The 15,454-nt window shown below is 41.8% G+C and overlaps 1 protein-coding gene across 1 annotated transcript in view; it reads right to left on the bottom strand.

The window, feature by feature from the left end:
* The window catches only part of DIPK2B (divergent protein kinase domain 2B), an 85,185-nt gene that overhangs the window by 39,662 nt on the left and 30,069 nt on the right, over nt 1-15,454 (bottom strand). The window contains exon 2 of the mRNA XM_036271364.1: nt 3,229-3,493. Coding sequence (XP_036127257.1) covers nt 3,229-3,493 — 265 coding nt within the window. The remainder of the gene's footprint in view (nt 1-3,228; nt 3,494-15,454) is intronic.

Below are 15,454 nucleotides of genomic sequence, written 5' to 3'. Positions count from 1 at the left end.
TGTATCAGTACTTTATTTCTTTCTATGATTGGATAGTATTCCATTGTATGAATATAACATATTTTGTTTATCCATTCATTGGTTGATGGACATTTGGGTTGTTTTCACTTTTTGGCTATTGTGAACAGTGTTGGTATAAACATTCATGTACAAATATTTGCTTGAACATCTGCTTTCAACTTTCTTAGGTAGATAAGTGAGTTCCACCCCCCCACCTTTGTTAATAATGGATCTATTTGAAACTGTCTGATACATGACTTTTGTTAAGAAGGAAAGAGCAGGAGTTTGGATGGTGCCTGGATGAGGCCTAGGAGGGAAAGGGTGCAGAGCATCTTGATCATGCTGTGAAATCCTAAGGGCCAAGGGACTCTGGAAAGGAGGACAGGAGAAGGAGGAGATGGTGCCTAAATGAGATGACAATGACCTTGAGCCTGGTGGATGGAATAGGAATGGGGTTTGTCCAGAATTTTTAAAATGGCTGTTGATATATTTCTGTTTTTATTAAAAAAAGAAAAAATCTCTGGTGGGGATGAAAAGATGGGTTAAGAGAGGGCCAAAGAAAAGTGAAAATGGTATGGCTTTGACTGTGTTTAAATGAGGTGTAAATGCATGCATTTTTGGCAGAAACAAAGAACGCTTGTTAAGCTGCTATTAACACAAGATGACAAAATTGATAGAGTGAGTTTTAGCACAAGAAAGGAGCCTCTTTATTACATTAACGCTGTGCCGTGCATTTCTATAGTGATGGACTTTTTGTAAAGCATTTTCAAATCTATAAACTCATTAGGATGAATGAACCAGGTAGAGCAGGCACTATTCACTTCCATTTGAGAAACAGGAGATCCAGGCACCCAGCATTGAGCCTGGTGATAGTAGGAATCCAGTCAGGATTTGTTAAACAAATGAAGCACAGTAATATTAAGTCAAAGAACATCAGAGCTGGGAGAGCATCCAGAAGCCCTCCTTGCAATCCATTCTTGGAGGGATGTCAGGACAGAGTAGGGAAGTCCTGAGCTTAAATACAAAGTCAACTGGCCAGTCAGTGGGTGAAGAACCCAAGTCAACAGTTTGTCCTTTATCTCCATACAGCATGCCATCATAATATTTACTACATTGCTTTCTGTTGGTTTGTGTTCTTGTCTGTCCTCACCACTGGACTGTATGTTCGTAGGGGTTGAGCTTGTGTCTGATTCATCTTGTAGAATATAGCACAGTGGTTGAAACTTGTTGAAAAGATGAACTGGATCTGAAAAATCTCTGCTCTTCCTGAGTCTCCATTCCATCCCGTTCTGCTGCCACAGTTTTTGATGGCAGGGCCAGGACTCAATCATAGTTTCTAGGCCTCAGGGATCTTTTGCCTGTACCACAAAGTCTGCACTCATCAAGGTAGGTGACACTAGACATCTCTGGCAGGTTGCTTTGGACTTTCCAGGACCCTGGGATAATCTCCACTATACTATTATAGAAGTGTCTAGAAGGTAAGAGAAAGAGGTAGTTTTCCCTAGTTTAAAGCCTAAGGCCAGTCTACTCATTTTCTGTGGAATTTAAAGTTTATCTTGCACACTGGAAGTTCTGTGTTTTGATATGTTGTCCATGCTCCAGGTGGAGGTGTTTTGGAACCAGTGCCTGGGAGAACCGTGCCCTTCAGCATTAGGACCTGACAACAATGGGAACAGAAGGATGTGATGGGATCTTCAAGGGGTTCTGAAATAATTTTTTGTGTATCTTGTTTTGCTCTCCCCAGGGATTTCCATTTGTTCCTGAACACATATTTGAAGCAAAGCAGAGGAGGTCCCATATTAGTTCTTATGCTTCCATAATAGTGTGGCCAGCCTGTAAATGACAGATGGTGGGTACCCAGGCCAGCACATGGAGGGTATGTCTATAGGAGCAGAAAGAGGCATGCGGGGATTATACCTAAGGTGTGAATCATGGTTTAGACTCCCATGTCTGTCCTCTGGTTCTGCCCATGTTGAGCAGCCCCCCAGGGAGTCCTTGCCACTTGAGCTTCCACTTCCTGTCTCCCACACCAACTATAGGACCCTATGCTGGATCCTGCCACATCTGTAATCTGGGAATAACTTGGCTTTTTCTGGCTCATTTTCCCCCCGTTCCATGCCAGTGAGATTCACAGAGTACAGAGTGCAAAAGAACTACATTGAAAAGCTCAATGTCAGATGATGGCCATGTTACCAGCAACTCTACTCCTCCTGCTTTAAAAGCAATTTCCACACAACCTAAGAGCAAAGCCAGAGATCTTGTTACCTCAATGAAATATGCAGGCATCAGTGGTTCTTTGCTTTATGTCCTTCATCTCAGAGGCTAAGGGAAGGTCTGAATGCTCAAATGTCACCCAGGCAGCCTTAGGTGCCCATGTGAAGGGGCTAGTGGCATGGGGAGTGTAATAAGCAGCCTTGGCATGCCCCTGAGAGGGCCAGTTCAAGTCCCCTAGCCTCATCATGGCAGGGTGGTTGGATAAGTCTCTTCCTTCCCATCTTTGCTGAAGGCGAGTCTCCTTAGTCTTCTGAGGTGGTATCTACTGCCCTAGGAGGCATAGTGAGGTGTGTGTGAATATATAAGGCTATACTGGTCTGTATGAAGAAGGATGACATTGGAGATGATAGTGTAGGAGGAGACCAATGCAATATATAATGACAACAGCAATGTGCTGAAGTTTTGAGGGCAATCTACTCATGGGTGTGGGTTGGGGCTCTCAGGTGGGAAGAAGGAGCTGTATTATCAGAGTCTGCTTCTGTAATAACTAAGGCTTGATTTTTTATTATGGTGAGAGATCAATGAGGAACCTGAATTTCAAAGTGGGCTCTCTAGATGGTAAAACAAGATGTACATGGGCGCTTCCAAGAGAGGGCATTGTCTGGGGTTGGCAAAGGCCCCCTGAGAAAGTTGTAGGTGAGCTAAGCCCTGTCAGGGAAGATGGCTGGTGAGAGTCATCCTGTCAGATCTTCAGGCTAGAGGTGGAAGCTAGGAACTTTTCCCCAAATAGTTGCTGAGGGTCACATCAGAGAGATTGGAGGATGAAAATGGGAAGGGGCCCTACTAAATCTTGTTTAGTTTCTTTCTTGTCACAAGCCACTCTGTTTCATGACATTGTTTTGTCCCACTTTAGACAGACCACAACTCTTTTTCCTCAGACTGAAATGCAATATGGGAATAGATACCTCCCCAATCTCACCCTCTTGTCTCCAGCTACATGATCAGCACACTTACCTGCACCAGGTCTGGTGTGAGGCGCTTGGCCTGCAGCCATTTCTGGAACCTTCCTGTTTTCCTCAGGACACGCTCAATGCTGCATGTCTTTGGAGCTGCTGCAGAGGCACAGATTCTCCTGTCTGAGATTTCATTCTGGTGTTTGCTGAGGAGCCTTGCGATCTCCACAGGGCGCCAGGTTTTGGAATCATCTGAGTAATTTGCAGGGTAAGACCGCAAGTAGTCCAGAGGCAATTCGAAGTGGGACGCCAGCCAGTTGTCAAACCTGGAAGAAAAGCCCCTTTAGGATCCACCTGGGAGATGAAGCAGGGGCCAAGCAGGGACTGTTCACAACACTGCCAGAGCCAGAAGCCAGCAAAGCCCCAGGCGAACATGGAGACAAGGGACAACATCTGGTCTGATCCATTTCTCATTTTTAGAATGGAGTGCTCCAAACTCTTTCTATGAGAGGACTACTTTTGTTTTCTCAAACTTAGGGAAATGTATACATGGTGTCAGAATAAGTGAAGGAGGTGCATGCCAGACACAAACTTTATTCTCTTCATGCAACTAGCACAGAAGGACTAGCCATGGCTCTCTTAACTCCTTTTTCATGTAAAGACAACAGCTTTACACGTGCTGGTACCTTTGATTCTTCTAATACCCTATCCCCACTTTACAGATGTGGAAACTGAGGCTTATAGAGGTTAAGTACCTTGCCCAAGATAAGAGAATATGTTGTCAAACAGGGGTGCAAATGCAGGGTCCTCTATCAGCAAAACCCACGATCTTTCCCCTTTTTTACATTGGTTGCAGAAACAGCACACTCTCTGACTGATAACTGGGTCTTAGAACTATAGTTATTAAAGAGGTCTACATTGGAGAGACCACTGACTCTCCATATTCAACCCCTAAAAACCCCATCAATTTTGCTTTTTCAGTTCCAAGACTGGTGACTTAAAGTCACCTGTACCAACCACGTCACAGGGAACAGTGGCTGCTAAATGGTCACCAAATTTAAAGCTATTTGGGATCCACACAATGGTCTGGTCAGTCTTTAATACTCCCTAGAGGAGAGGCACTGGCATATTACCATCCTAAATCCCATCTTGACCCTTTCTCTACTCATTGCTCCAACTGTGTGCATTTCCATTAGGGAAAAATGTAAAATCTTCTTTTGATTTATGCATGGAAAAGTACTAAGGTAACACTTACTTTCATTATTATTAATAATTGAGGGTCATAATGAAAATTAGGCTTATAAGATACATTATATATTTAATTTAAATAAGCATTTAAAATTATTATTATTGGGAATTATTGGACAACCTAATGGTAATACATTTTGGAAGAATTAGCACTTTAATTAGCCCTAAACCCAGATTGTATTGTTTCCTCACTTATATGATACAGCTTTATCCTAAGAGACTGCAAGCTTTTCAACGAAGGTGCTGTAGTGGAAACAGTCGATAAGTGCCTTCTGTGATTCAGGACCATTCAAATTGCCATGGAAGTAGGCACAAAGAATTCTGTTCAAGAACATTGCCACAAATCTAGTTAAAAAGACAAAATAGCCTGGCTGGTGTGGCTCAGTGGATTGAGCATTGTCCCATGGACTGAGAGTTCCCGGTTCAATTACCTGTGAGGGCACATGCCGGGGTTGCGGGCTTGATATCTAGTAGGGGGCATGCAGGAGGCAGCCGATTGATGTATCTCTCTCACATCGATGTTTCTATCTCTCTCCCTTTCTCTATCTAAAAAATCAATAAAAACATATTTAAAAAAAGACAAAATACTGCAACTTGCAATAAGTCAATTTTACTGGAATTTTCAAGGCAACCATGGGAAGTAATTCTTTCTTCTGGGAGGGTGAGGAAGGACCTATGTCTCCAAGGTAGGCCTCTCTGCCTGTTTCCTGCAGCTTTTCCTGCTCATGGAGGTTCAACCCCCCCCCACTCCCCACATAAAGAACTTGTGACTGAGGATTTAGAACTAGGTGGCTTTCTTAGGTAATGATTATAGTAACACACATTTGTGAAACACATGTGCCAATCATTTTGCTAAATGCTTTATATGTATTAATTACATAAATTAAAAATTTCAACAAACCTATGAGGTTACGACTATTATTAACCATACAGGTGAGAAAACTGAGGCACATAGAAGTTAAGTAATTTGCCCAAAGTCACACAACCAGGAATTGGAAGAAGCAACATTCAGGGCTTTAGAGCTTGCCATCATAACCATTTTGCCATTGCTTCGTCCTCTATCATACATTTTATAAATTAGCTCTTGGAAACAGATTGGTGACATTATTAGGGATTATAGCCAGCAGATATTTAAATATTATTTTGTCATTTCAAATTCCCCCACCATATTTTGAGGATGGAAAAATTGAAGGCTACTTGTCTGAAAAGTCACAGAAAATTAGTGGCAGAAAGGGCCAGATCTTAGGGCTCCTTGTCTTTCAGTTGGTAAGGGTGGTGTGAGGAGAGACTTCCTGCTCTGTGGGACAAGAAAATTGTCCTTTTTTTCTGTCCCCACCTCCTGTGGAGACTCTGCTGAGAGGACATCCCTGACTTGGTAGGTGACCTGTAATGGATGCCTGGTGCATGTTTAGTGGTGGCTCAAGGTGTCCCACAAGAACCAATTGAGAACAAACAGGTTTAGAAGCCACATTTCTCCCTCATTCAAAATGGTAATAAGTTTATGGCCTTAAGTGGGAAAAATAAAGTGTTAAGAATATAAAGATTACCTACTTTACTGAATAAAAGAATTTCAATGGGAAAACAAACCCTGCTTTTTATTTACTGAACTATGTTCATTTTTATTCCTTTATGAACATTTTGTTTATTTTTATTTCATTCCAGGATATGTTAATATCCTGGAATTTGGAAAACCACAAAACAGAGGCAACATTCAAATCTTTCATCTGAACTGAGACCATGGGCATGTTTGAAGTGACGCTGGCCAAGTCCTAATTGGGTTGAAATATTGACAAGCAGGATCATAGTTTCCCAGAGCTAGAAGGAAGCATAAAGGTTGTATGGTCCAACCCTACCACTCATTCGTGCTCCTTAATATGGAGGGCAGAGTGGGAGCATGGGGGAGAGCGACAGCACTAAATGAGAATAAAATACCCTCTTCTCTTGTATAGTTTTCATGCTCGCATCCAGTCGAAGACTAAGTCTGTAGACATGCCTTTCTAAATTTTTCTTGCCTCTCTTCCCTCTTACCCACCTTTCAGCCCTGCACAAAACCCTTAAAACATCCAGCATTTTCCCAAATCTCTCAGGACACAGTTTATATGTCTTAGAGCAGTTCATAGTGCTCATTCTAGGCCCATCTCTTGCTACTCCCCTAACAAGCTTGTTTTGGTCTCACCAAACCACTGACCATCTTGGCCAAGCCACATAATTTTGGGCATCTGAGCCTCCACTCACCTTGTCATGTACTGACCCCCTTTGTCTAAGATACTTTCTTGCCTGGATAATTCCTAACCAACCCTTTAAAAACTAGACAGGTATCGTCATCTCTTCTGATTATCATTCATTCATCTGGTTGAGCCAAAATTTTCCTCTCACATGCTCTCATGACATTCTCTGTATTTTCCATAGTCCTCACACTCTGCTCTAACCATTGGTTTATGTCTCTGTTTTTTTCAATAGAAAGTAATCTCCTCAGTACCTAGTAAAGTGCTTGGAACCAAGTTAGTGCCAAATACATTTTAGTTGGGTTGACGGATGGGTGGATGAATGGGTATTTGGATGTATAGATGGGTAAATGAGTAGAAGAATACATGGAGGGCAAGGTGGATAAGATGCTTGGGTGAAAGAGTGCATGAAAGGATGCCTAGATGAGTGAGTGGTTGGATGGATGGGTACATGTATGTATGATTGAATGTGTAGATGAATCCTTTTGCCATAAACTCTGGGCCCTGCAGCTCCCAACACCTTGAATTGACTTAAGGACATGAGCTAGAACAATAATTACTATCATCTTCTGAGGTGAAGGAGATAGACAAAGGCAAGGGAGAAGGGAAGGCAAAATCAAGACTAACAATTTACTTATTTTAATGTGAGCCCTCTACCACTAAGAAGTATTTAGATATTCTTTAAGTATTTTGGAGTGGAGGTGGGGATGCAATGCCAAGAGGATATAATAAGGAAGGTGAGGTGAGGCATTCATCCCAGTAAGAGCCTAGGAATCCCTAGGGGTGATTCTGATCAGAAATACTGCCACTAAGTACTCCTCCCCTCCCCTTCCCTTCTTTTACCTGCACACACATAAATAGTGATCATTAAGATCCCGGTAGATCTTGCCAGTTGGTATGATCACTTAGGATTTCACATATAGGTATATTTTCAGTAGGAACAATCTATCCATCAGACTTACTCATTTTTCTAACTTCCCTTAACTTTTTAATTCAGAATTTGAAAGTCAACATCTAATGCATGGGAAAATTAATGCTGAAAACATGAAAATGTTCAAAGGTCAGTGGTTGAGTATGGGAAGCATCAGATTCATTATAATATTCTAGCCAAAGGAAACATAAGGGGAAGAAGGAAAGCAAACATTAATCTACTAATCATGTGTTTTTAACCTACCCAGCCACCCTGGGAAACTCATTCTTCATTTATTGCTGAACAACAAGCATTGTTTAATCTTTAGTGAGGTACTAAGGCATGGGGTACTAATGCTTATCTGACTATAGAATTTCAGCCAATGTCTGAGAATTTGGGATAGGCTTTCTATTATGGTATCAACATAATCAGTTTTAAAAGTAGAGAAAAGTTTGGAGATAAACAAGAACAAGATGAACAAATACACCATTAGAAAGAGAAGAGAGAGGGCCTGTTCTTACTAGACCCACCATCAGTAGAAAGCCACTGCTCCTGTGGGATTTATCAGCAGCAGAGGGCTGCCACTCCCATGAGACCTGCCAGCAGCAGAGGGCTTCGATCCTTCAGGACCTGCTAGCAATACAGGGCCACTGCTTCTATGGATCTAACAGCAGTAGAGTGCCATTGCCCCTTTAGGACCCACCAGCAGCAGAGGGCCACTGGCACCATGAGACCCACAATAGCAGAGAGCAGCAAGCCCCATTGCATCAGTGAGCTGCTAGCACCACAGGCCCCCATGTAGCAGAAATCTAATGTGGCTAAGAGCCACCAGACCCTCTGCCACCACTACCATTAATAATAGCTGACGAAACCATTTTGGAAGATCCTGGGTCTTCCCTGGGAGGAAGTAGTCGGAGCGGCTAGGGCCCAGCAACCTGAGGGCGGCTAGGGCCCAGCAACCTGAGGCCACCAGTGCACCTGGCACCATCAGACCAGTGGACACTCTGTGCCAACAAAGACAAGTGCAAAGTAGTGGAGCTGCCAAAGTGCCGGTCACAGAAGCCAATGACAGCCGGGAGCCCAGAATCATCCCCCACAGTAGCAGCCCAATCAAAGTCCAGATATACCCCCAGAGGCTGGGGAGAAGACATCCATCCCCAGGCAACAGAAACACAGACCAGCAGCTGAGACCCATCCCCAAACACTACAGCAAAAGCTGAGCAGGAGTTGAGCCTCACGGGGCACCAGCACTCCCCAGCCGCCAGCAGCAGGACTTGGGGCTCCACAGAGGCCTGTGCAGACCACCAGCCCACAAGAGCAGTGGGAAGCCGGAGCCCGAGAGGGACTGGTGTAATATAGCTGCCCACCTGTGGGACCTGTAGGGTACGGGGGAACCAGAGAGGCCTCTGTGACCCAGCAGCCCGCAAGAGTGGTGGGAAGCCAGAACTCGAGAGGGACTGGTGCAATCCAGCTTCCTGCTGGCAGGATGTGCAGGGTGCGAGGGCACCAGAAAGACCTCTGGGACCCAGCAGGGACTGTGCGATCCAGTTACCCGCAGGACCTGTGGGGTGCTGAACCACCAGAGAGACCTGTGAGACCCAGCAGCCCATAAGATAGGCATAGAGCCTGGTCTCCAAAGGGACTGTGCGATCCAGTTACCCACGGGACCTGCAGGGTGTGAGGGCACCAGAGAGACCTGTGAAACCCAGCTGCACACAAGATAGGTGTAGAAGATGTGAAAATGGTGGCGGAGATAGTGGAAGCTACACATATGATCTCCCAGGGCCAAATGGAAATTACAACTAAAATAAAAACAAATCTTTGGGATAAAAGCAACATAAAAGCAGCAGGACAGGACCATATAACCAGAAACATTGGTAGGATCTGCGGAGGCATGACAAGGTAGTGAGCAGGGAGCCCACGAACAGCAGCAGTCTTAGCTATGAGCAGCCCCTTGGGGAATAAAGACCAAGCCCACTCCACAGCACAGAGAGCCAGGACAAAGTGCTAAATAGCCACAGCCACTCACCTGGAGCTCTGGCAGAGGGAGGGAAGACTGAGCTGGAACACTGGGGATACCAGGGATTTGAATGGCACTCAGAATTTTTGCTGAGTTGCAGCCACAAAAGATGGTAGCCGGTGTGCTCCTTCCCAGAGTTTTGGGGAAAAGCAGCAGCCCCTCCCTTGGAGAAAAAGCCTTTCCCAGGTGAGGCAAAGAAATGCAAATTGAGGCTCATTAACAACCAGCATCGGTCCCCACTCTGGAAATCTTCTTACACAGGACACCAGGGCTACATTCCAAGGCCCTGAGTAACTGAGACTACTAGCCTCCAGGCAAAAAAGCTAGAGGATAACTGAACCTTACCTGGGCTTGCAAATCTACCCATGAAAGTAAGATTTGATAGTGGAGTTTAATGTGGGCCCACCCAGGCTCATCCAAACCCAGTAGAGGGATCCACAAACAGCAGAACACCAACACCCACAGGGAAAATTTGGCAGGCTCCCAAACACCACTGAAATAGCCAAAACGGTGAAACAAAGAAACAAATCCCAAACAAAAGAACAAGATAACTGTATTGAAAATAAGATCAATGAAATGCAGCTAAGCAAATTATCAGAAGTTGAGTTAAAAGGCATGATCTTGAGAAAGCTCAACAGCATGAGTAAGGCCAACAACACCATGAGTAAAGATATAGAAACATTAAAAACCAACCAAGTGGAAATAAAGAATGACATAGCAGAAATTAAGAACACATTGGAAGGACTAACCAATAGAGTAGAGGAAGCTGAGGACAGGATCAGTGAATTAGAAAACGGTAAAAAAAATCAATCAATCAGCAAACCAAAAGGAAAAAAAAAACAATTAAAACACAGGAAGACAGCTTAAGAAAACTGTGGGACAACTGGAATGTAATAACATTTGTATCATAGGAGTCCCCGAAGAGGAAAAAAATGGGCAAGGGTTAGAGAATATATTTGAAGAAATAGTGACAGGAAACCTTCCAAACTTGGTGAAGGAAGAGGCATTCAAGTTCAAGAAGCACAGAGAGCCCCAAGTAAAAAGAATCCAAACAGGCACACATCAAGACACATAGTAATTAAAATGCCAAAAATTAAAGACAAAGAGAGAATCTTAAAGGCAGCTTGAGATAAGCAATAGGATACCTACAAAGGAAGTCCCATAAGGCTCTCAGCTGACTTTGCAACAGAAACACCACAGGCCAGAAGGAAGTGGCATGAAGTAATCAAGGTCATGAAAAACAAGGATCTGAATCCAAGACTACTCTATGTATTAAGGCTATTATTCAACATAGAAGGTCAAATAAAGAGCTTTCCAGACAAAAAAGGCTAAGGGAATATATTAACACCAAACCAGCACTGCAAGATATGCTAAAAGGACCGCTGCAATTAGTAGAAGAAATAGGAAATAAATATATAACCACACTAAACGCAAATGGCAATAAATAAGTACATATCAATTATCACCTTAAATGTGAATGGTTTGAATGCTCGGATTAAAAAACACACAGTAGCTGACTGGATAAGAAAGCATGGCTCACATATATGTTGTTTATAAGAGACCCACCTTACAACAAAAGACTCACATAGGTTGAAAGTGAAGGGATGGAAAGAAATCTTTCAAGCAAATGGAAAGCAAAATAAGCTGGGGTAGCAATACTCACATCTGATAAAGTAGATTTCAAAGTAAAGGCCATAACTAGAGACAAAGAAGGCCACTACATAATATTGAAAAGATCTATCCAACAGGAAGACATACCTTGGTAAATATATATATGCACCCAATATAGGAGCACCAACATATATTACAAATCTTTTGGAGGACTTCAAAGGAGAAATCAACAGAAATACAATCATAGCAGGGGACTTCAATACCCCGCTGAAATCACTGGATAGGTCTTCTAGACAAAAAATTCACATGGAAACAGACTCTAAATGAAGCGCTAGATCAAATGGATTTAATAAATATCTACAGAGAATTACACCTCAAAACTGCAGAATTCACAGTCTTCTCAAGTGCACATGGGACATTCTCAAAGATAGACCAAATGTTAGGGCACAAACTAAGTCCCTATAAGTTTGAGAAGATTGAAATAATGTCAAGCATCTTCTCAGATCACAATGGCATGAAACTAGAAATCAATTGCAACAAGAACATGCAAAGACATTTGAAAACATGGAGGCTAAGTGGCATGATATTGAACAATGTATGGGTTACCATGGATATCAAGGAAGAAATTAAAAACTTCCTAGAAACAATGAAAATGAACACATAACAACACACAATCTATGGGTTGCAGCGAAAGCAGTTCTGAGAGGGAAGTTCATAGCACTACAAGCCTACCTCAAAAATCAAGAAAAATTTCTAATAGACTATCTAACCTCACAACTTAAAGAACTGGAAAGCAAACATAAAGAAAACCTTGAAGCAAGTAGAAGAAAGGAAATAGTAAAAATCAGAGCAGAAATAAATGACATAGAGACCACAGAAACAATTCAAAGGATTAATGAAACAGAGACATCATTCTTTGAAAAGATAAATAAGATTGATGGACCCTTAGCTAGATTCACCAAGAAACAAAGAGAGAGAACCCAAATACACAAAATCAGAAATGAAAGAGGAGAAATCATAACTGACACCACAGAAATACAAAGGATTGTTATCAGATATTATGAACAATTATACAGCAACAAATTTGACAATCTAAGCAAAAAGGACAAATTTCTAGAAACATATAGTCTCCCAAAACTGGACCGGAAAGAGATAGAAAACTTGAACAGACCAATAACAACTAAGAAAATTGAAGATATAATCAAGACCTTCCCAGCAAACAAAAGAACAGGCCTGGATGGCTTCATGGGGGAATGTTAACCAAACATCCAAAGAAGAACTGATACCCATTCTCCTCAAACTATTTCAAAATATTTAAGAAGAAAGACTTCAAAACTCGTTATATGAGGCCAGCATAATTCTAAGTCTAAAACCAGGAAAAAAACCCAAAACACTACAAAAAAGAAAACTGCAGGCCAATATCCCTGATGATCATAGATGCCAAGATCCTGAACAAAATACTAGCAATTTAGATCCAGTAGTACATCAAAAAAATTATTCACCATGACCAACTGGGGTTTATCCCAGGGATGCAAGGCTTGTACAAAATTTGCAAATTAATAAATGTGATACACCACATAAACAGAATGAAAGATAAAAAATCATGTGATCATGTCAATAAATGCTGGAAAAACATTCAACAAAATCCAGCACCCATTTCTGATAAAAATGCTCAGCAATCTGGAAATAGAGGGATCATATCTCGACATAATAAAGGCCATATATGAAAGACCTAGAGCCAACATCATACTCAATGGGCAAAAATTAAAACCATTTCCCTTAAGAACAGGAACAAAAATCCTAGAAAAAACTGTAGGCAACAAAATTTCAGACATCATACAAAACAGAATTCCCACTGATACATAACCTAAGGCAACAGAAACAAAGAAGAAAATGAACGCATGGGACTACATCAAACTCAAAAGCTTCTGCACAGCAAAAGATACAATCATCAAAATGGAAAGGTAACCCACTGTATGGAAGAGCATAATTGCCAATGATATATCAGATAAGAGGTTAATTTTCAATAAATATAAAGTGCTCATACAACTCAACAAAAGGAAGACAAAGAACCCAATTAAAAAATGGGCAGAAGAACTAGACACCTCTCCATACAAGAAATACAAATGGCTAAGAGACATATGAAGCAATGCTCAACATCACTAATCATCAGAGAGATGCAAATTAAAACAACAATGAGGTATCACCTCACACCTGTCAGAATGGCTGCCATCAACAAATCATCAAACAACAAGTGTTGGCAAGGGTGTGGAGAAAAGGGGACTCTAGTACACTGCTGGTGGGAATGCAGACTGGTGCAGCCACTATGGAAAACAATATGGTGTGACCTCAAAAAATTAAAAATTGACCTGCCATTTGACCCAGTCATTTCACTTCTAGGAATATACCCTACGAAGCCTGAAACACCAATCAGCAAGAATATATGTACCCCTATGTTCGTAGCAGCACTATTTACAATAGCTAATATCTGGAAACAGCCCAAATGTCCATCAGTAGATGAATGGATAAAAAAGCTGTGGTACATATACACAATGGATTACTAGGCAGCTGTAAGAAAGAAAGATCTCTTATCCTTTGAGATGACATGGAGGGACCTGGGGAGCATTATCCCAAGCAAAACAAGCCAAGCAGAGAAAGACAAATATCACATGATCTCACTTACTTGTGGAATATAATGTACATAACAGTCTGAGGAATGTGGTAATCCCAGTGACGTGGAAGTGGGGTACAGACTGACAATTCCCAGAAAAGAGGGTGTAGGGGAGAAATAAACCACAGAACTTATATGCATGTATGCATGAACAGTGGACATGGACAACAAAGCTGGGGACAGGGCAGGGAATGTGGGTGAGGGGTGTATCAGTGGGGCAGAAAGGAGAAACATCTGTAACAAAAATAAATTTAAAAAAATTAAAATAAACAAATGGTAGATCCCCCCGCCAAATAATAACTGCCAAACCCGCCACAGTGGCAGTTGGACTTGCCATGATCCAACGTCCACACCACTGCTATCATCGAGAGTTGCTAAGTGCCCTGGATAAATGGACCAGATCCAAGATCTGGTGTGCATGACCTGCTGCAACCTGTTGCCCCTGGATACATGGAAATGATCCTGTGATCCAGCCTACCTTACCTTGCCCCAAACCACTGGACTGATAAAACACTGAGACAAAGAATCAACCCTAAAATGAAAGAAAAGGAGGAATAGTCAGATAAAGGATCTAAGTCAAGTGAAGGCAAGCAATGTATCAGATAAAAATGTCAAAGTAATAATTGTAAGGGTGCTCAAACACCTTAGTGAGAATTAGAAGCAACTCAATGAGAATTATAAAGAACTTAGTTGGAACTAATCAACATGAAAAAACAGGTAGAAGCTATGAATAAGAATCAAGTGGAAATGAAGAATGACATAGCTGAAATAAAAAATTCCCCTGAAAGATTCAGTAGCAGATTAGAAGAAGCTGAGAATTGAATCAGTGAGTTAGAAGACAAGGGAGAAAAAAACCCACCAATTAGAGCAGCAAATGGGGGAAAAAAAAAAGCAGGAGGAGAGTTTAAGGGAGCTTTGGGACAATATGAAATGTAACAACATTCACATCATAGGGATACTAGAAGGAGAAGAATCAGAGAAAGGAATAGAGAACCTGTTTGAAGAAATAATGACAGAAAACTTCCCTAACCTGGTGAAGGAAAACTTCATACAAGTACAGGAAACACAGAGAGTCCCAAGCAAGATGAAATCCCAAAGACCTAACCTAAACACATCATAATTCAAATGGCAAATGTTAAAGACAATGAAAGAACCTAAAAGGCAGAAAGAGAGAGACAGAAAATTACCTACAAGCTATCAGCTGATTTCTCAATAGAAACACTGCAGCCCAGAAGGGAGTGTCATAAAGAATACAAAGTCATGAAAAGCAAGGTACTGAATCTAAGACAACTCTATTCAGCAAGACTATCATTCAAAACTAAAGGTGAAATTAAGAGCTTCCCAGAGGAATAAAAAAAGGCTAAAGGAGTTTATTAGCATCAAACCAGCATTGCAAGAAATGCTAAGAGGACTGTTTTAAAAACTATACTTTTATTGATTTTTTTAGAGAGGGAGAGAGAGAGAGACAAAGAGTCAGATAGAAGAATCGATGTGAGAGAGAAACATTGATTGGTTGCCCCTAAGTGCCCCCCAATGGGTATCAAGCCTGCAACACAAGCATGTACCCTGACCAGGAATTGAACGGAGAACTATAAGTAAATG

The sequence above is a fragment of the Molossus molossus genome, unplaced genomic scaffold (assembly GCF_014108415.1).
Source record: "Molossus molossus isolate mMolMol1 unplaced genomic scaffold, mMolMol1.p scaffold_m16_p_2, whole genome shotgun sequence".
Classification (NCBI taxonomy): domain Eukaryota; kingdom Metazoa; phylum Chordata; class Mammalia; order Chiroptera; family Molossidae; genus Molossus; species Molossus molossus.
Note: the sequence above shows the minus strand (reverse complement) of the source record. Positions and strands in the feature narration are given on the sequence as shown.